Source organism: Hoplias malabaricus, chromosome 2, assembly GCF_029633855.1.
Source record: "Hoplias malabaricus isolate fHopMal1 chromosome 2, fHopMal1.hap1, whole genome shotgun sequence".
Lineage (NCBI taxonomy): Eukaryota > Metazoa > Chordata > Actinopteri > Characiformes > Erythrinidae > Hoplias > Hoplias malabaricus.
The window spans coordinates 14,362,815-14,383,151 of NC_089801.1; the positions used below are offsets into that span (position 1 = coordinate 14,362,815).

General features: G+C 37.5%; 1 protein-coding gene across 1 annotated transcript in view; it reads left to right on the forward strand.

Annotated features, from left to right (window-relative positions):
* The window catches only part of cpe (carboxypeptidase E), a 29,284-nt gene extending 15,274 nt beyond the window's left edge, over nt 1-14,010 (forward strand). The window contains exons 2-9 of the mRNA XM_066659200.1: nt 7,016-7,212; nt 8,317-8,484; nt 8,714-8,831; nt 9,757-9,939; nt 10,319-10,458; nt 10,639-10,738; nt 11,422-11,540; nt 12,301-14,010. Coding sequence (XP_066515297.1) covers nt 7,016-7,212; nt 8,317-8,484; nt 8,714-8,831; nt 9,757-9,939; nt 10,319-10,458; nt 10,639-10,738; nt 11,422-11,540; nt 12,301-12,399 — 1,124 coding nt within the window. The 3' untranslated portion in view covers nt 12,400-14,010. The remainder of the gene's footprint in view (nt 1-7,015; nt 7,213-8,316; nt 8,485-8,713; nt 8,832-9,756; nt 9,940-10,318; nt 10,459-10,638; nt 10,739-11,421; nt 11,541-12,300) is intronic.
* Nucleotides 14,011-20,337: the final 6,327 nt, after the last annotated feature.

The following is a 20,337-nucleotide window of genomic DNA, read 5'->3' on the forward strand; positions in this document are numbered from 1 at the left end:
GGCCATGTGTTACGGGGAAGTAGGACTCGAGTAGAGAGCGTGATTTAATCCTTTCTGTACCTCTAGGTTAATGAGATGTTGACAGATCAGGTTTTTTTTTTTTTTTTTTTTTTTTTTTTTGAGGGTATCAAATTATTGGTGGGGACACATCACCTACGTCCATGCTAATTCTAAACCCTTGATTCACCCTTCCATTGGATCTGAGTTATTGGAGGATGTAGTGGTAATCTTGCACTATGGATTGGGACCTATTTTCAAGAGACTGATATGTGATCAGGAGTTGTTGATGGCTTTTATGGAAACATACATACATACATTTTCTTTTCCGCTTCTCCATTTCAGGTTCGCTGTGTTTTATGGAAACATGGAAACATAAAACTAAAATATAATATACAACAAAAAATAAAAAAGGGCATTGCTTCATTACCAGGCTACCAACTGTGCTCTGTAGGCAGCTCTGCCAATCTGCAGTGATGTCAGAGGAGCTCTACTGGAGTTAAATTTAGGGCATCATATGCCTTCAGGAGTGTTTGACAATCATACATTCTCACCCACTCCTAACTCTTCTGTGATATGAAGCTGAATTCAGCTTCTTATTTGGCAGCGTTTTTGTTCAGACTTTTAAGAAAATGTTGATGATTGTGGGGAAATGTTTTTCTCTGGTTTGTTTATGTTTAGAAGCAACACATTTTTTAAGGTGGAACTGTGTGTTTGAAGAGGGGGGCATGACTTGTTTTTTCATTGCTTGAATTACTACAGAAACTCATTTATAAATCAAGTTGTTTAGTTATTTAGCATTTACCATTGGAACAGAAAGAGAACAACATCCTCATCTCCGTTCATGTTTTTCAACATTCGGAGGGCTCTTTGTTGTTTAAAAGCCTCCAAAATGCCTTTTTCTGCAATGAGCAGAGTGAGATAGCCTAGCATACTTGACCAAGACATTTATATATTTATTTTTAAAAAATGTAGAATTTTTTTTACCCAATTACACACACTGGGGCTTTGTATAAACATTAGACTGCTTTTGAGCTCACAAACAGACTGGAGAGCAGCAAACATTGAGAAAACATTCTCAGAAATTTATAAAAAGTGTTTTTTGATTAAAATAATGTACATCGCCTTTAAATGTTGTAGTTGCATCTGGAGCCAGAATGTAACTCCTTCAACATTAAGGTGGAACTGAAAATTTACATGCTACTACTGGGACATCAGTGTACTGCTAGAAATGTTTTCTGCTTGTGATGAAGTAAAGGGTCATAATGCACAGACGCTATATTTAACTGAGATAATACAATGGTTATCGTAGTTTTTGGTGATTGTAAAGCATTAGGAAATGTCTCCTAATACTCTGTTTGGTGTGTGCTTCTGAAAAAATCTCTATTTGAAGGGCCATGTAGCCCCAAACACTTTGCCCTATCTCTCTATCCCAACAAGAATCGAGACACCCTAACCCTAGGCAAAATGGAAGGCAAGGGCTAAGTAGTAGGCGCAAGGGTTGAAATTGGATCGGACCATTTTTTTAAAACTATATATACATTATGAAACCATCACGCTGAGGTTTAGCATTTGTGAGTTATCCAGCTCAGAAAAAACAAATGGCTCATGGTTAACTCCATGTCTGATATGATAGATTAATAGAATGAGCCACAATTAAAATCTTTTGATTTGGCTCTACACTTTAGTGTTATCATACGAAAATAGCATATAAATATATATTTAATTGACATTTTAAAATACCAAATCAATTAAATTAGCCTATGCTCCATTGGGCCCTGAGGAGCAGATATACTCAACACAAAATGCCATTTGGCATAATTGCAAACGATGACTGACAACAACAGACTTCAGCAAACCAAAAAATGAGTAAATCGAGCGGACACTTATCAGCTGGATATCCTCCTCCACCCGTGTTCACTCCTGTGTTTTCTTTATGGTGCTCCCTCATATGAATATGCATGAGGGACAGAAATGGATCAACCTTATTTCCACGTACATCTGTAGTGCCATACCAAAAACGTACTAATGTTGCTATAAATCCATCATGTTTTCAGATTCAGACACCAGATGTAACCTAATAGCACATGATAGACAAATATCTAAAAATAAATTGTAGTAAAGTTGACTACGATAAAATTCATAGATTTATATAAATATTGTATATTACTTTAGGATTTTATTCTTAAAAGTTTCAATATTGCTGTTCATTTTTAAGGATTTAAGGATGACAACGTACCCAGGACTAGTCGTTCACAACTGGAGGTTCTCATTCCTCACTTTTACCAACTCAGCACTGCAGCTCAACACAGAGCCACAATATATTAGTGTCCATTTAAATCTGGACATATTTGGCAGAGTAGCCCGGTGACCCTGCAGAAAGGTTAAACCTGTAATAATATAGAAATCATGTTTTTGCTGTGACATACTATTATTGGATATATAACAGGACCCCATTGTCAGCTTCTGAGAAACGGTAAGCTTATATCCATTGTCTTGTTGCGTGTGTGCTGATTGCTCTTTCAGTTTGCTTAGTCAGTATTCTGGCTCAGCATTTGTTTTCCACCTGTACTGTGTGTGTGCGTGTGTGTGTGTGTGTGCATGCGACAGATGGTGTTTGTTTGTGCGTGTGTGTGTGTGTGTTGAGATAGTTAGTCCATGCTGTTAGCCAGTAAAGTGAAACTGGGTCAGATGATCCAGAACAATCTGGAATCTTCTGAACACAGTAATGCAATATGATACACCACATTTTCACAGTGTTATCAGTAAACATTCAAAACCATGTAAGTGTCTAGCATTGAAATTATTTTACAGTTACTTGATTGATGTCAAATCTACCAAGTGTTGTTTTCACATGAATTTGATACACTGCATGAATCCTGTTACTGACAAAAGTGAACAGAAATAAAAAAAAATTGTGGTAATGTATTTTAAATTAATGTGGAGATTATGTAAACATTCCATGCATGCTTTCTTCAGAGCATGCTGAGCAGAGAGGGTAGTGACCACAGTTAAATAATAAGTTACATGTACTTTAATACTTTAAAATAAATTTTTACTTGAGTACATTCGAATTTGAGCACTCTTTGTGTGCTGCTTTATGACTGGTCACACTTGACTTTTGAACTTTAATTTGGACGTACTCTACACATTTTTCTCAAAGTTAATGAAATATATCTGAAATACTAAGACAACTGAATGGGTGTTTTTTTTTCAGTTTGTGGATTGGTAGACTCCAGATATGCAAATGAATGTTCATATGTACAGTATGGATTCAAGTTACTTTGTTTCTTTGATTGAAAGTCATTGTACTTGTTTTGACCTTTTTTTCTCTTCTCAAATTTTAAGTATAAATTGTCCTTGATTTTACGATGGGGTTATGTTCTGATAAACCTATTGTAAGGTGATTGTATCGCAAACAAATGAGTATTATATCATGTGGCAGGAGAGTAACATACAGCATATTGCTTCCAGGGAAAAATCTAAATTCAGAATATGGTTTCTGCCTAAAGTGAATTTATGTGTATTATTAGTTTCCCCTTGTGAAATTATAAACTGATTCCTTCTACTCTGAGGAGCATCTCTGTATGTCAGTAAAAATGTTGTTTCACAGATATGGTGGGATTAGAGTGAGGTATAACACCCCCCACCATGATGCATTGTGTTTGGATTGAACAAACAATATGTGGAGGTGGTCAGTGCTGTGTCTTGAACACATTTAATACATGTATAAACAGAATACGCCTTCTGTGAAAAAAAAAAGTCCCCATACTATTATGCAAGCAGCTCCATTTTTCATGGCATAATAAACAAACAAATGGCAGGTGTTCTGTCACAATCCTGACTTATCTCTCATGTCCTAGGGTAATTAATTAGGGCTGGGCAGTTAATCGAAAATTAATCGAAATCGACATTCAGAACTTCTAACCGACATAATCGTGTCTATAAAGATTATTTTTATTTTGTGTGTTTATGTATTGTCCCTTTAAAACCACGCTACCAAGCTGTAGTCACATGATCCTGCTCCTATCTGCCACATGGAAGCAACCTAAACGCTGAGCCCGACCAAGCAACTCAAGCAGCTCGTACCAAAAGAAAACATGGCATCTGTGGTTTGGACGTGGTGTGTTTTGACTTTAATTAGTACGACACTGAACAAAAAGTTGAATGTAAACGCTGAGAAAAAACAGTTTCAGCGACCAAAGCAACAATCACACACCAAATTTAAACAGTGCTCAAAAAACAAGAGAGGAACAAGCTCCCAGCGACATTAGAGAAAAAAATATTCCATATTTAATACTGGAGCAGATTTACAGCACAAACCTCATCACTGAACTATGAGGGTCAAAAATACAAAAACAAAATAATTGTTCATTAACCGTAATCATTGTAAAATGTACAATTTATTGTGATATTGATTTGCGCTCATATCTCCCAGCACTGTCCAAAATGTTCTCTGGACGAAAGTAGCATTGACCACTGCAGAGGTTACAGCAGTCGCCATCCATCCCTCTGTGCAAAAGACACATTGTTGCCTGTTGTAGATGGTTTCTGCCCATATTTGATATTTGAAAACAAAAGACTGGCAATAACCCATTCATTAGAAATTGTGTTTATAGCACATTTTTCAGAATGTGCCTCACAGTATCAGTAATATCTGAAAAAAACAAATTTTGTTTATTAAACCGAATTTAAATGATCTACCAATATTTAAATATAGAGGTAAACACTATAAAAACCTCTTTTGTGACCTGGCAAAATAACTCCTCACTGTTCCAATGGTGACCAAATATTAATGGGTTAATGTTTTTTTTATTATTTATTGATTTTTTTTTTTTTTTTTTTTGGGAAGAAGAAGATTGCAGAGATGCTAGCTTTGTGTTAGTCCCAGATGACTTCACACTGTTGTTCAGACTTGTCCCTGTGTCAGACTTAAAAGATAATCAGCTTCTCAAAGTCAGTTAGTAATTGTGTGTGTGGGAGAGAGTGTCCTTAGCTTTCAAATGATAATGAGAAGAACATCAGGTACAAGTAAATTAATACCAGATATATTTATTTTTATATTTTTTATTCATTCTATGTTTCTACACTTTTCTGCTTGATGCATTGTCATGCAAATCCTGATGCTACAAAGAAAATGCATTTTACTTTACAGTAGCTCCTTGGGAGGGATGTGTTTATGATTAATATAAATCTGTTTATTTATTTGTTTTAATTGGGATGCTAATTTTGTTTTAAGACATTTTTTAATCAGCCATCATAATCTGAATTTAATCATTAACCATGATTCTTTATGAATGATAAAAAATGACCAAAATTTGGGACTTGACATACTCATGTACATGAAGTGAACAGCCAATATCTCTGTTTCGAATCGTATGCCAAAAACCCACCTTTTTTGTCTAAACCATATTGTTGCTAACTGTAATGTGACAAGGAGTTAAAGCTAAAATGAATGTAAAATCGTGGCCTAAAAACCTTATATATTCTAAATGTATGAAGTTTGATTGAGCTTAATAAGGAAAATGAAACATAATTATCATGACTAAGGTGATCTTTAGCTCAGTGTAGCTCAGTAAAACTTGAAAGCTGTCACCTGCAGCTTTACACCCCCTTGTGTGATTTCCTCACATCGCCTTTCTTCACACTTTCTCACTGAATGTGATATTACTTGTGATGTTCTAAGTCTTTGTGTTCAGTTTTGAAATCCGTCCTCATAACGCCTCCAATTCGGTTACAAACTACTGTTTATTGAAAACTAAATGAAATTAAATGTTTTTATTTCACCTGTTAGTGTAGGTCACATTACTTTACATTTGGGACTATACCCACCTATACTTAGGTTTTCAATGTACAACATTATATATTGTTCAATGACCCACTCTGATTAAGTTGACATGTTTAATGTCATGACTTGATTCTAGTTCATTTTTTTCCCTCCATAAATCTGTGTACATTTACTATGGTTATACTTTGTGACTTTCAAATATTGACACATGATTCTGGATTCTCTGGAGTCAAATCCAACTTTCAGTTTCTGCTGAAGTTAATGGAAATGACTCCTCGATAAAGCCAAACATATCAAATACGATGCATGATATTTAGAGGTGGATCTTTCATCATCTAATGAACAGAATTATTGAACCAATCTTCCATCCGTTTTGGGGCCAGTGTTCTGAGTCCTCTACTGAAATGAAAGCATTTCCGTGTTTTTACCAAACCATTAAAAAATTGTTGCTATCATCATGAAAACACAGGAGAAAATCTAAAGGCTTTTTTGCTAAATCAAAGCAATTCCAGGTGTGATTTGTATGCTGTTACTGTTGAAACTAAGCATTTTTGTTCCATTTCATTGATGTAGTGTATTTATTCATTCATTCATTCATTCATTCATCCATTATCTGTAAGTGCTTATCCAGTTCAGGGTCACGGTAGATGTACTGTATTCTACCTGTCAAATGCTCGTTAATTATGATAAATATTCAGAAAACTCAATCTGTTCTTTACAGCAGCAAAACACATTTAGACAATTTTACACTGAATGAAACAAAAATGCATTTTTAATTTTCCAAAAGCGTTTGTGTGCAAAATGTGTTGTCTCAGTCGTCAAAATAGATTTTGTGAGACAGCTTTAAAGGAAGAGGATGATGATACAGGTGAGTGTGGGAGGTCTGTTGAATGACCTTAACCTCAAGCCAATGTTCAGACAGTAACAAAAACAACTGTAGTTTCTCTAAAAAACACAGTTGTGCAGATCAACAAAAAAGGGCCATTGTGGTTTTGTTTTTTTATTACCACCAGTTTATGAAATTTAAAAAAGGTCAGGATGAAGAACAGAGTACTCATGGATCAAGGACCTCTGGAGCTTCTCATGTTCAATGTTAGGTTCTTTTTGTAATTGTAATATGTGATTGGAGGTGTTATGAGGACGCCCCACCGCTTTCATTAGGGAAAGAACCTGTGCTGATTGCTGTATCATCATTATTATTATAAACTCTTTTTGCTTTTTGTGTTGTAGGGGAGCCGGAGTTTAAATACATTGGAAACATGCATGGGAATGAAGCAGTGGGCAGGGAGCTGCTGATCTACCTGGCCCAATATCTGTGTAACGAGTACCAGCAGGGCAATGACACCATCATCAATCTGATCCACTCTACACGCATCCACATCATGCCCTCCATGAACCCTGATGGCTTTGAGAAAGCCGCCTCACAGGTGATAACCAGTAGAGAATAGACTGTGGCTTTTAGAACCTGTAATGTTAGAATACCCATTGGCTGAATCTTTATATCAAATTAAATATACAAGTGATCAAGGAAAAACCTGAATAAATGTGTGGGAAAATGACTTCTGATTCCTCTAGAGAAATTAACTGAATGGAACATTTTAAGCAGATCATTTTCTAAGGTGCTTTGTAGTATGGATGAAAATGATGAACAGGCATGGCCTACCTCAATGTACATAAATAATATTAGTAATTAGTAATTTGAAACAGAGTTCATTACTGGGGCAGGAGTTTTGTCAAAGTGTGGCTTGTGTTTCCTTAAGAGCAGTGGCTATAATGATATCTGTCATAGACATCAGTACACAAGAAACAGAATTAGCACTTGTGGAAAGCACACATTGAATGGCTGTGATCCTTGCGTTAGAGAAACAATGCAGGATGGGATCAGGTTGTGTTAGCAAAAACAGTAAGAACATAATAAGATTGCTAACATTACAAAGGCAAATGCCCTTTTGAGTGTTCAGCTGTTAGACACTAATCTACAGAGATGTGAAATCATCTGTAAACTACAGGTACAGGCTTAAAGTCTTGACTCCTACAGGAAGAGAGGTCTTTTATGCTGTTGGGGGACCTTGTGGTATGGTTTGTGTCCATTTGTCTCTTTTTTAGATGGGACACACAAAAATCAATAAATATTTGTTCTGACTGACCATGCTATTCTATGATGACATATGTCTATCTTGAGCTTGGACAGTGCTCCACCGTGATAAAATCATCAATTGAGAAAATAATGTGGAGGAATTGTGCTCCGTCCCTCATATACAATTTCAAAGACTATATGCCGAGGGACACTGAAGGTGTTGTGGCAGGTTCAGAAATTTACTGAGACCCCTAAAATTAACTTTGCTTTTAATTTTGCCTTTATCTGTATATTCGAATGTACCTGTTAATAAATGAAGGTAATTTGAATATAATTTCAATTTATGAAACATATTTATTTAATAAAGGTGGTGTTAATCATAATACTCTGATATTAAATTGTACTTGTAAAGGTCACTCTAAAATACAGAATGTCTGTTTGTGTATATATTCAGTCTGGTGAGATGAAAGACTGGTTTGTGGGCCGCACCAACGCTCAGGGCATCGACCTGAACAGGAACTTTCCAGACCTGGATCGCATCATCTACATGAATGAAAGAGAAGGAGGGGCTAACAACCACCTGCTAAAGAATATGAAGAAAGCTGTAGATGAAAATACCAAGGTGAGAAAGGGAGATTACCCAAAGTCAAATATCCTATGATGAACAGCTTAGCCCTGTGAAGGACTGGCTCCCCCTCCAGGGTGTATTCCCACCTTGCACCCACCGCGACCCTGAATTGGATAAACGCTTACAGATAATGAATGAATTAATGAAAAATGCCATAGAGGTAGTGTTTTGTGTGTCATATAATGTTTAAGAAATATCAGCCTCTGCATCTTGTGTATTGCAGCTTGCTCCTGAGACAAAGGCGGTGATTCATTGGATCATGGACATTCCATTTGTGTTGTCAGCCAACCTTCATGGAGGAGATGTTGTGGCCAACTATCCATATGATGAAACCCGCAGTGGTGAGAACACACAGTTACTCACATTAAAACACTTTACGCATTTCATTTACTCACAACATGATTAAGCAGAGTGCAGACAGATATACTGGTGATTTCATGGCTTGTGTAGAGGTACACACAGATATTTTTACCCACAGCAGGAGCTTTTAGAGTGAATGTTTGGATGTAAGAGTACATGAATAAAGCCCTTGGGAAAATACATAACTAAGTACTCATGTTCCTGTTAGAGTTCCGTGCCCTCAGAACAGCACCTGTTTAACAGCCAGCTTTACAAGCTCCAATAAAACCTGAGGTAGGGTTTAACAACAAAAGAAAACAAGGGTAAGAAAGGAACGAATAGTTAAACTGATGAACTGAAATGAGTAGCAGATGTTAAGGCAGGTGAAGTATTTCTGTTAATTCACAATTAAGAACGGGGGGAAAGGCCATGTATTTTATCAAAATATATGTCCATATCATTGAAATATCACTAAAAAGTCATAAAGTGGTAACAAAATGTGTCTTTTATTGACCCTTTACATTTACATTCAGCATCCAGTCTGCTTCAACTATACAACATATAATATATATGAATATTATAAATATATAGAATAGCTAGTGTGTTGTTGCGTTTTTGTGGGAATGTCTTTTTTTTCTAAGATTTTCCTTTTTATTTCAAAATAGTTTTCTTTTTCTATCCATTGTTTCAACATAAAAAATACATTTTTAGCTGTCCCTGCTGTAGTAGACTTATTTGTGTGGCTGTAATTGCCTGGCTACTCTGTTTAGTGAGCAAAAATAAGTATAGAAATGACTACTGTCAACATTTTCCTGCTGACTAAAAGCACATTATCACAATTATAGTAATTGGTTTATCAGCCAGTTTTATCTCACTGAGTCTGCAGCTCAGAGCCTTTTTTTTTTTATTTTTTATTATAATTTCAAGGCTCAACTCATGAGTACAGTGCAAGCCCCGATGACCTGGTGTTTAAGAACCTGGCTAAGGCATACTCCAGCTACAACCCTGTGATGTCGGACCCTAAACGACCTCCATGCCGCAAGAATGACGATGACTCCAGTTTCAAAGAGGGTATCACTAATGGAGGAGCCTGGTACAGTGTTCCAGGAGGTATTGCCCATTATTATACACAAACATTTATTAGTGCCTGACTGATGTGAAGATTGTGTGGCCAAGGCCTATAATAGAGACTTCATAATTATTAATAAAATTGTATTATTACATTGTAGGGTTTAATGTTATATGAGAGTAGTGCTCATTTTTCAGCTCTCAGTCCATTCACAATTCACAGCAGTAACAGAAGATAAATTAATGAATATACAACTATCAAATCACATGCACAGCTCTCTAATAAACATATCTAACCCTCCCTGACAGCGTAAATCACTTGCTCGTGCCATCAGGACGGTCTACTATGTATCACATCTACAGCTATAAAACTGTATGCCATGCCTGGAGTTAATAGCTTCCATTCTTTTCTCTCTACCAGGCATGCAGGACTTTAACTACCTGAGCAGTAACTGCTTTGAGATCACGCTGGAGTTGAGCTGTGACAAGTTTCCCCCAGAGAACACCCTCAAAATGTACTGGGACCAGAACCGCAACTCCCTCATCAACTACATAGAGCAGGTGTGTGTAAGGGTGTCTCAGATTGCTGTTTCTAGTTCCCTGTTCAAAGCAAAGGTTTTAGATAGCAAGTATTTGGTTGTGGTTAGGTTTGTAGGCTGTAGGACATTTGTATGTAGTGTGTGGTTGTAGGATATTTGTCTGTGTGTAAACATGTGAACTTTATGTCTTTTCCTCCACTAGGTTCATCATGGAGTAGCGGGTTTTGTCCGTGATCTTCAGGGCAATCCCATTTCTAACGCTTCTATTTCTGTGGAGGGCATTGACCATGATATTACCTCAGGTAATGGTCAGGGTTTGTTCCCTTCTCCTGTTAAGGGAGAAGATATACGCATACATCACTATGAGTATGCTTCACAAGAAATCACTAGTACACAACGGGCAATTAAAATTATACAATAAAAACGATTTGTATCATTTATTTATATCAGTCCTAATTAAGACTTGTGCTCACTTAAATAAATGAAGCAATAAAATGTGATTGCAAAGGCCGCCATCTTGTGGCTTGTTTCAGGTATTACAGGCACATCATCAACAATGTTATAGAAGCTCCACTTTTGGTGCTAAACATTTAAATACTGATTACAGGGTTTTTATTATGATTAATTTTCTTACATCATAAAGTTTCCATGTTGATTGTCACTGTTAAAGGGGAATTTTAATGGGTTTTATTCATTGCACCATAATTAAAATATTAACATGTAAAGAAAGTAACTTACCGAGTTATAATTGCTCACCTTTGTGTTTTATGATGTGTTTCAAGAGATTTAATCCTAAAATATTTTTCTTTATATATGAAAGCTCAGAAATGTGGTTTGTTTTGCACTGTAAAAAAAGTGACACTGAAACACCTGCTTACTGTCACCCCCACTGTAAAGTGCGAGTTTGTCCTATGTATTATTTATCTGTTTTTAAAAAACATGGTCCCTCTCTCTCTCTCTCTCTCTCTCTCTCTCTCTCTCTCAGCTAAGGATGGTGATTATTGGCGTTTGTTGACTCCTGGTAACTATAAAGTTTCTGCATCAGCTTCTGGATATCTCACTGTAATGAAAAAAGTGGCCATTCCCAACGGAGCTGCAACTCGGGTAAACACACACACAAGGCCCGCTTATGCATGCATACACACATACACAAACATTTACTCCAAGAATGTAGATCTCTAACCTCACTGCACTTGATTTATTTGGTTTAGGAAGCAATTTGATTATTTATTAAATTTACCCATAGTTTGATTTATCTTAATCCTATGATTCAGAAATGGCAATTAATATCGTCCATCCATCCATCCATTATCTGTAAACGCTTATCCAGTTCATGGTCACAGTGGGTCCAGAGCCTACCTGGAATCATAGGGTGCAAGGTGGGAATACACCCTGGAGGGGGCACCAGTCCTTCACAGGGCAACACAGACACACACACACACACATTCACTCACACACTTTTGAGTCGCCGATCCACCTACCAACGTGTGTTTTTGGACTGTTGGAGGAAACCGGAGCACCCGGAGGAAACCCACGCAGACACAGGGAGAACACACCACGCTCCTCACTGATAGTCACCCAGAGCGGGAATGGAACCCACAACCTCCAGGTCCCTGGAGCTGTGTGACACTACCTGCTGCACCACCGTGCCGCCCATATATTAATTAATTAATTAAGTATGTATAGCATAGTTTCACAAAGCTCAAGGGTCTTGGGGTTGGGGGTTTGAGCCCCACAACAATTTAAAACACAAGGTTGCATGACCCTGTTGTAAACATGCCTTTTTATTTATTCGTTTTTTTTGTGCTGATATTTTGACATTTTTAAAGTCCATTTTAAAGTCGATTCTTCCTCTCTCCCTCAGTTGGATTTTGAGTTGGAGTCGCTGGAGGAGAGGAAGGAGGAAGAGAAGGAGGAGCTCATGGATTGGTGGAAGATGATGTCAGAGACGCTCAACTTCTAACCGAACTAAACCACTGTCAGGTTTTGATTGACTGAGGGTATCAAGAGCATCCTAGGTGTAATATATTAAATCATTGTTGTATGCGTGCTCACCCATATTATGGTAGCTTTTGTTTTCGAGGGGCATTACACGTGGACTGTGTCATATATAAAGAATATCTTATATATACAATATGTTAAGATCATGCACTTCTTAGCCAGAAAGATAACAATAACATGAGGATGACTGCATAAGCGTAGATTCACTATACGAACACATACACACACAAAGTTCTACTGTTTTGTCCTTCAAGAAAGAATCACGGTTTGTCTTATCAATGGGTTATTGATAAAACATCTAACCTATGGGTGTTGTTGTTATTTTAAAACATTACTTGTCCACTATCTGCGTATGACTCCCAATATCGTTTCTCAGAAATGTAATAATAATGTTTTATATTGGGACCAAGTTAAATGCAAATATATATATATATAAGGTTTGGGGGTTAATAATCTATTAAGGAATTATTCTAATATTGGGTTCCACACACACACACACACACGTACGCAGGTAGTGAATAATGTAGACGGCGTGCTTTTATTGCTCGTTCTATCTTTCCTTTCCGAATCATGTGCTGACATCGTTATTGTGAGATTCTTCCATCGCTGCAGTCACCACTTCCACCAACAGATCAGAAAAGCACTGTGTCGTGAACGGATATACGTCTGATTTATTCACTTAGATTAAGATTGTGACCAATTATGAATGAAGCTGACATAAAAAGAAACTGATCATATTTATACCTTATGTCTATATATAATTTATATACTTCTCTGTTTAAGCACTGTCCTGTGGGTTTGAATCTTGAATTGTTTTCAGTCTCTCTCTTTTTTTTTTGCTATTTTAAAAGGATATCTCATATCTAGTTTTAATGACATTATTGAATATTTAAATTCTGAATGCTGAAGGAAACGTCGGTGAACTCTTTTATTATTAGAACTCTATAGAAGCCTAAGTAATTATATTATAGTTATACGCTTGCATTATGTATGTTCTTAAAAGTTACACTTTGAAATAAACGGCACAAAAAAGAGAAACGGATATTTCTGTAAAGAATAGAGATATAGGAATATGTGTAGGATTTTATAAACCACACCAAAATGCACAACTGTGTTATACTGGGAACAATCTATGGTCTTTATTTAACTAACACTAACACTCTGTAATATAAGAATCCTGCCACTGTAAATGTCAATTTACCCTTCCACTCTGTGTATCATTGAGAGAAGTATATTTAAACTCAAGCCTGTGTTATATCAGCACCTACAGCATCAAACTGTGGACTCTTTATTTAAAAGCTGGAGTTTTACTGTACAGCAGCACTGCACACAAACGTGCACACACACACACACCTCCTGAAGTATTAAAACTGTCATGAAACCGCTTCAATATCTGTCTGCCACCCAGAGCTTTATGAGACATTTCACATATCACAGTTAAAACCCAAAGCCATATCTCTAAACATAAATTTAAAGTCATTGCTTCTATTTCTCTATCCAAATTTAAGTGGTACGTCTTGTAAATGAATGTAATGATTTCAAATGCGATCCACAAATTAAACTTTCCTTTCTGTTGTCCCTGCTGTCTTCCTCTCTTTTTTCACCTTTCCTGATGTGTTTCATAATCTCCATATAAACAAGCGTCCTGTTTTTGATAAGTTTTACGTGTATACTGTTGTTAATACTAAAATAAACTGCAGTGTTTCAATTTTTATGAACAGCTTAAGTTAATATATATTATAATCTTAATCATAACAGACCAATCCAAATATAAAGTGAATATTAATTGGTTTTATTTTTACTATTTAATATTAATTATTCACTATTAAGTAAGATATGATATTATTATCTTATTAGAATATTGTTATAGGTTTATGAGGAGCAGAATTGGGATTATGTTCATGAAATGAATGTATTATGACTGATATACACACAATTATGGTACTTTTTTATTTTACAACATTTTAAACGAGTGATGACCAAAGTGCCAACGAATATTAGCACAAACAAAAAAGGTAATACATAGGTAACAGATAAAACATGAAAAAACCTAGTATAAATACGTAAAGTATAAATACGTAAAGTATAAACGTATAAAAAAGACAGAAACAGAAATATTAGTGACTCTCATGCAGAATCAAAAGAATTAAAATAATATCTGTGGTGAGATTAAAAACAGACAACGTGGGGGCCAAGCTAGCATGCAGAGGCAAGTCATTCCATAGTTTGGGAGCTATAACTGCAAAAGCCAGATCTCTACTATGCTGAGACAACCAGAAGAACACTGATGGAACATATGGTTGTAACAATTTAAAGCGCTAGAGAGGAGCTAAAACCAATCAATCCTAAAACATACAGGAAGCTGGTGTAGGAGGAATATGTTCTTACTGGCACGAGGAACACAGTCAGATAAGTGAAAAGTATATAGTCAAAAGTAAATTATTAAAATGTATAGAAAAACAGAACTCACGGCCATGCACACTGTCCCTTTCATAATCAAAGCTTCTATCTTGTTCTATCTCTTTGAGAAGACAACTCCACACTGTGGGTCTGAAAGGAAGTGGATCTCTAAAGCCCCTTACTGAGAAAAGTAACTAAACAAACAAGAACATCACTGGTCTATCAAACAAAGAATACGAGCGTGTTTTTATAAACAATGTAAAAACTCAAGAGTCCAGAACTCTAAAGCACTGATTATATTTGGGATAGTTTTGAAATATATTATTTCAGGGTTTTTTTTACTGAACGCAAAGAATAATAAGAGCTGTAATAAATACAACATAAGGATAAACTAAGTCCTGAACAATCAAAAATGGTTTAATGAATGGATTGGCACAGTACTGTGGGACAACTTTATTGAATGTATACATTTATTTTCAAAATATTCCATTTAATTCCAGCTATTCAATGCATAGAAAACCTTTGAGAAAATAGTGATGATAAAATTCAAACAGCCAGCTTTAACTCTTGTCTTGTACTAAGGGCTATTTTAAGTTATAAACAGAAGACATAATTAAATAAACAGACGTTTATTAAACAGAAGAAGCAGCCGTATCGACTTGTCTCTAAGTTTGCCACCACACATACAGCACCTTGGACTCTGTAGAGCTCTTGAAACTTGGGAACCTCTGGTGAGAGGACACTCCAAACTGAAGGAACTGGGTATTTCGAGTGTTGAAGTTTTGGTAGTTCCTCTGAGTCCACTGGGCTGGATTTCTTTGTAGCGCAAGCAGAACCGTTGTATTGACCATGAAAAAACTATTTTTATTTTTACAGCATGAGTCAAAAGTTGCAGGACACCCTTCCATCTGAATACCCCAGCAAGTAATGGGTAAGGGCGCCTATCTTTTAGGCTATGACTGGACCATGGCTGCCATCTTGAAAGCCTCCATATTGAAGAATTTGGACCCCTTCTTCTTTACAGCTCTCCAAGTTTTCAGTTCCAAAAAAGTTCCAAAAAACCGGATTCCAAAAAAGTTGGGACACTAAACAAATTGTGAATAAAAACTGAATGCAATGATGTGGAGGTGCCAACATCTAATATTTTATTCAGAATAGAACACAAGTTTAAACTGAGAGAATGTATCATTTTAAGGGAAAAATATGTTGTTCCAAATTTCATGGCATCAACAAATCCCAACCACTGTGTGGCATCCCCCCTTCTTACAACACTCAACAGACGTCTGGGGACAGAGGAGACCAGTTTCTCAAGTTTAGAAATAGGAATGCTCTCCCATTCATGTCTAATACAGGCCTCTAACTGTTCAATCGTGTTGGGCCTTCTTCGTCGCACCTTCCTCTTTATGATGTGCAAAATGTTCTCTATAGGTGAAAGATCTGGACTGCAGGCTGCCATTTCAGTACCCGGATCCTTCTCCTACGTAGCCATGATGTTGTGATTGCTGCAGAATGTGGTGTGGCATTATCTTGTTGAAAAATGCAGGGTCTTCCCTGAAAGAAATGACGTCTAGATGGGAGCATATGTTGTTCTAGAACCTGAACATAGTTCTCTGCATTAATGGTGCCTTTCCAGACATGCAAGCTGCCCATGCCACAAGCACTCATTCAACCCCATACCATCAGTGATGCAGGCTTCTGAACGGAGCGTCGATAACAACTTGGGTTATCCTTGTCCTCTCTGGTCCGGATGACATGGCGTCCCAGTGTTCCATAAAGTACTTCAAATCGTGACTCATCTCACCACAGAAAAGTCTTCCATTTTGCCACACTCCATTTTAAAAGACCCCTGGCCCAGTGCAAACGTCTGAGCTTGTGGAGCTTGCTTAGAAATGGCTTCCTCTTTGCACTGTAGAGTTTCAGCTGGCAACGGCGGATGGCACGGTGGATTGTGTTCACTGACAATGCTTTCTGGAAGTATTCCTGAGCCCATTCTGTTATTTCCTTGACAGTGGCATTCCTGTTTGAGGTGCAGTGACGTTTAAGGGCCCAGAGATCACGAGCATCCAGTAGAGTTTTACGGCCTTGACCCTTACGCACAGCAATTGTTCCAGATTCTCTGAATCTTTTGATGATGTTATGCACGGTTGATGATGATAACTTAAAAGTCTTTGCTATTTTACACTGGATAACACCATTCTGGTATTGCTGCACTATCTTTCTGTGCAACAATGGTGGAATTGGTGATCCTCTTACCATCTTGGCTTCAGAGACACACTGACACTCTGAGAAGCTCTTTTTATACGCAATCATGTTGTCAATTGACCTAATTGGTGTTAATTGGTCTTCCAGCTGTTCGTTATATGCTCAATTTCCTTTTTCCAGCCACTTATTGCTACTTGTCCCAACTTTTTTGTGATTTGTTGACACTGTGAAATTTTGAATCAACATATTTTTCCTTTAAAATGTTACATTTACTCAGTTTGTAGTAAATGCAGCTGATATTCCAAACCCCCCCCCCAACCCAAACACACACAAACACACACACACACACACACACACACACACACACACACTTAGTCCAATGCGAGGTGTGTCCCAGCTGGAAACTAATGTCAATGTATATCCTCTGAAAAACATGTTATTTAGTGAGTTATAAAGCCACCCAGCATTGAGCTGTCAATCAGTGGAATTGCATTTTGTAGAGTGATTGAGCGATGTCCATTATATGTGAGCTGAGATGGAGTGGTGTTACCGAACAAATTACTCAACATCAGCATCTGAATAAAGTTCTTGTGGCAAAATGCCATTAAATCCTTGCAGAAATGTTCCAATATCTCCTCTAAAGCCTTCCCAGAAAATTAGAAGCATATAGTGAAACAGTGTTGACCCCCCCCCCTTGATTTCTGAAGAAATGCTGGATGAACAGCTCTCTTGTTCTTATAGTATATTTCATAACTCAGTATATAGGGAAATATCCTAGTGGTTCTAAAGTTTTATCTCCTAATTGTGCTGCAGCTTTTTTGTTGCGCTAACTTTTGGCCCTTAGCTGAAGTTGGTGAGTTTGTATTGTCTGAGTCTCTGTATGCTTGTGTTGCAGATCCGAGCAGCCTCTCTCATTATTCTTCTCTTGCCTATCAGTGGAGCTGCAATCAATAGTATTGATTAGGATGGAGGCAGTGCTGTAGTTGGGCTGGACGCTGCGCCTAGCGGGACTTCAGAATGCCTAAAGCAGCAATACCAGGCCCTGAGAGGTGGGTTTGTCTCATTACCGTAAGCACAGCATGGTAAGAATAGCATTGATATGTATTTAATTAAGGCTAAAAATAACCACAGGCCACAGTCTCCCCAGAGCCATGACCCTCATATCTAATGAAATGAATTAAACAACAAAGGTTTTATTGGCCAATTAGTTTTGGACTACACTCGCTTTTTTGGTGCTTGTTTCTGTTTTTCTTTGCCTTTGCTTGATGTTCTTGCTTTCGTTTTGTTTCTACTTCTTCTCATTTGTTTTCCTTATAGTGTTGAGTAGGCGTAATTTACGCTGAGGACAATGCCGACGTGTCCTCATCACTATCTGGGATGGCTGATTTTTGTCCTTACCCCTTTTTTTAAAAGTCTGCTCGTATAATAATCAACTTGCTGGCTTGATTAAGTGCCTTAGATGTTGGGTTTGTGAAAGCCGTTAGCTCGGTAGCTATTCTGTAACACAGACTTGAGCTTGATAAACCATAAACGTATTTTTAATTGCCACATTTTTATATTAAAGGAACACTAGGTAAGATTGGGTAGTTTTGCTCCTGGACTCCCCCTACAGCTGAAGAGTGTAATTAATTTTTACAGCCCTACCCTGAAATCAGGGAGGAAGGGAAATTTACATAACGCAGTTTCTGCAGTGCTGAGCCAGGAGCAGCAATGACAGAGTCTGTGTTCTCCCTATTACAGCTCAGTGGAGAATCACAGTGATTTTTAAACTGTCATTTTAAGGTAGGAATATTACCTAGTGTTCCTTTAACTAACAAGGGTTGTCTACTGGTTTGTGCTGACACATGGAACTCTTTATAGATGTTTACAACCGTGAAAAGCCGCTGAGAACATATTGCAGTAAACATTTAAACAAAGAAAATATATGGAATTAAACGACACTCCAGGATTCAATAAGATTCCAACACAAATAGTGTGCTTAGTGTTCTCCTCCTATTGTTTTGAGCTCCAGTGATATCGGGTTAAAAAAATAGATTGTTTCTTACCCCTGGTCCCTCTGGGGCTCTGTATATAATTAATTAAGCAAGGGTAAAATTAGCTTAGGAAACACAATGTGTGTACAAAACAACTCAGATTTAAAATAAATATAATAATAATTAATAAAAAACAAACTGAAGTAATGCATTACCTGGGCGGCATGGTGGTGCAACAGTCACACAGCTCCAGGGACCTGAAGGTTGTGGGTTTGAGTCCTGCTCCGGGTGACTGTGAGGAGTTGGTGTGTTCTCCCTGTGTCTGTGTGGGTTTCCTCCGGGTGCTCTGGTTTCCTCCCAAAGTCCAAAAACACACGTTGGTAGGTTGTTTTGCGAATCAAAAGTGACCGTAGGTGTGAGTGTGTGTGTTGCCCTGTGAAGGACTGGCGCCCCCTCCAGGGTGTATTCCCACTTTGCACCCATTGATTCCAGGTAGGCTCTGGACCCACCCTGACCCTAAATTGGATAAGTGGTTACAGATAATGGATGGATGGATGGATGGTTACAGATAATGGATGGATGGAATGCATTACCTGTAAAGCTGCTGTGGACATTCTTAGTAGATTCGGCATTGATCAGCATAGGAACTAAAGTTTTTCCAGGCACTATTCTTCTATTTTTGGAACCACAAACCACAAGACTGTATTGTGTATTATTTGTCTTTTTGCCATTCAAGGGCTGCTCACAAGCGCCCTCTAGGCACCTTTACTGCAGGCTTCCATAAAGTCCACAACAAAACAAGCTCAGCAGAGGCCTACTGCCCAAAATTGAGATACAGATGAGGAACTATCAGATTGAAACATTTTGTTTACATCTGACCAACATGGCAGTACTGGAGGAAGGTATTAAGTAAATATGAATCCATTTGTTTATTAACTGAGCTCAGATGCGTTATGTCTATAATTAGAGCTCTGTCCGGCAAATCGCTCCCAAATGACTGCGTTTAAAACCAAGCAAGACCTTAAGGTCTTTCACCCTATATGTTCGTGTGCTGCTAACATCACCAATGTATAGACTTCTTTCCATTTGGACCTGGACTGGACTGTGTCCTTTATGAATTTCAAGGCTATTTCTCCTAAACAGACAATAGAGGGCGCTTTAAATGAGGACACTTGTTAAGCCTGTTGAGCTCTGTGTTGAGGCCAGTGGGACACTTGGTGTTTTCTCTGATTAAAAAGAAAAACACCTGATTTTTATTATCTCTTAAAGCCAAGGGATTAAGCTTCATGCCTTTAGTTTGAATGTAGGGTTTGTTATAGATCAAA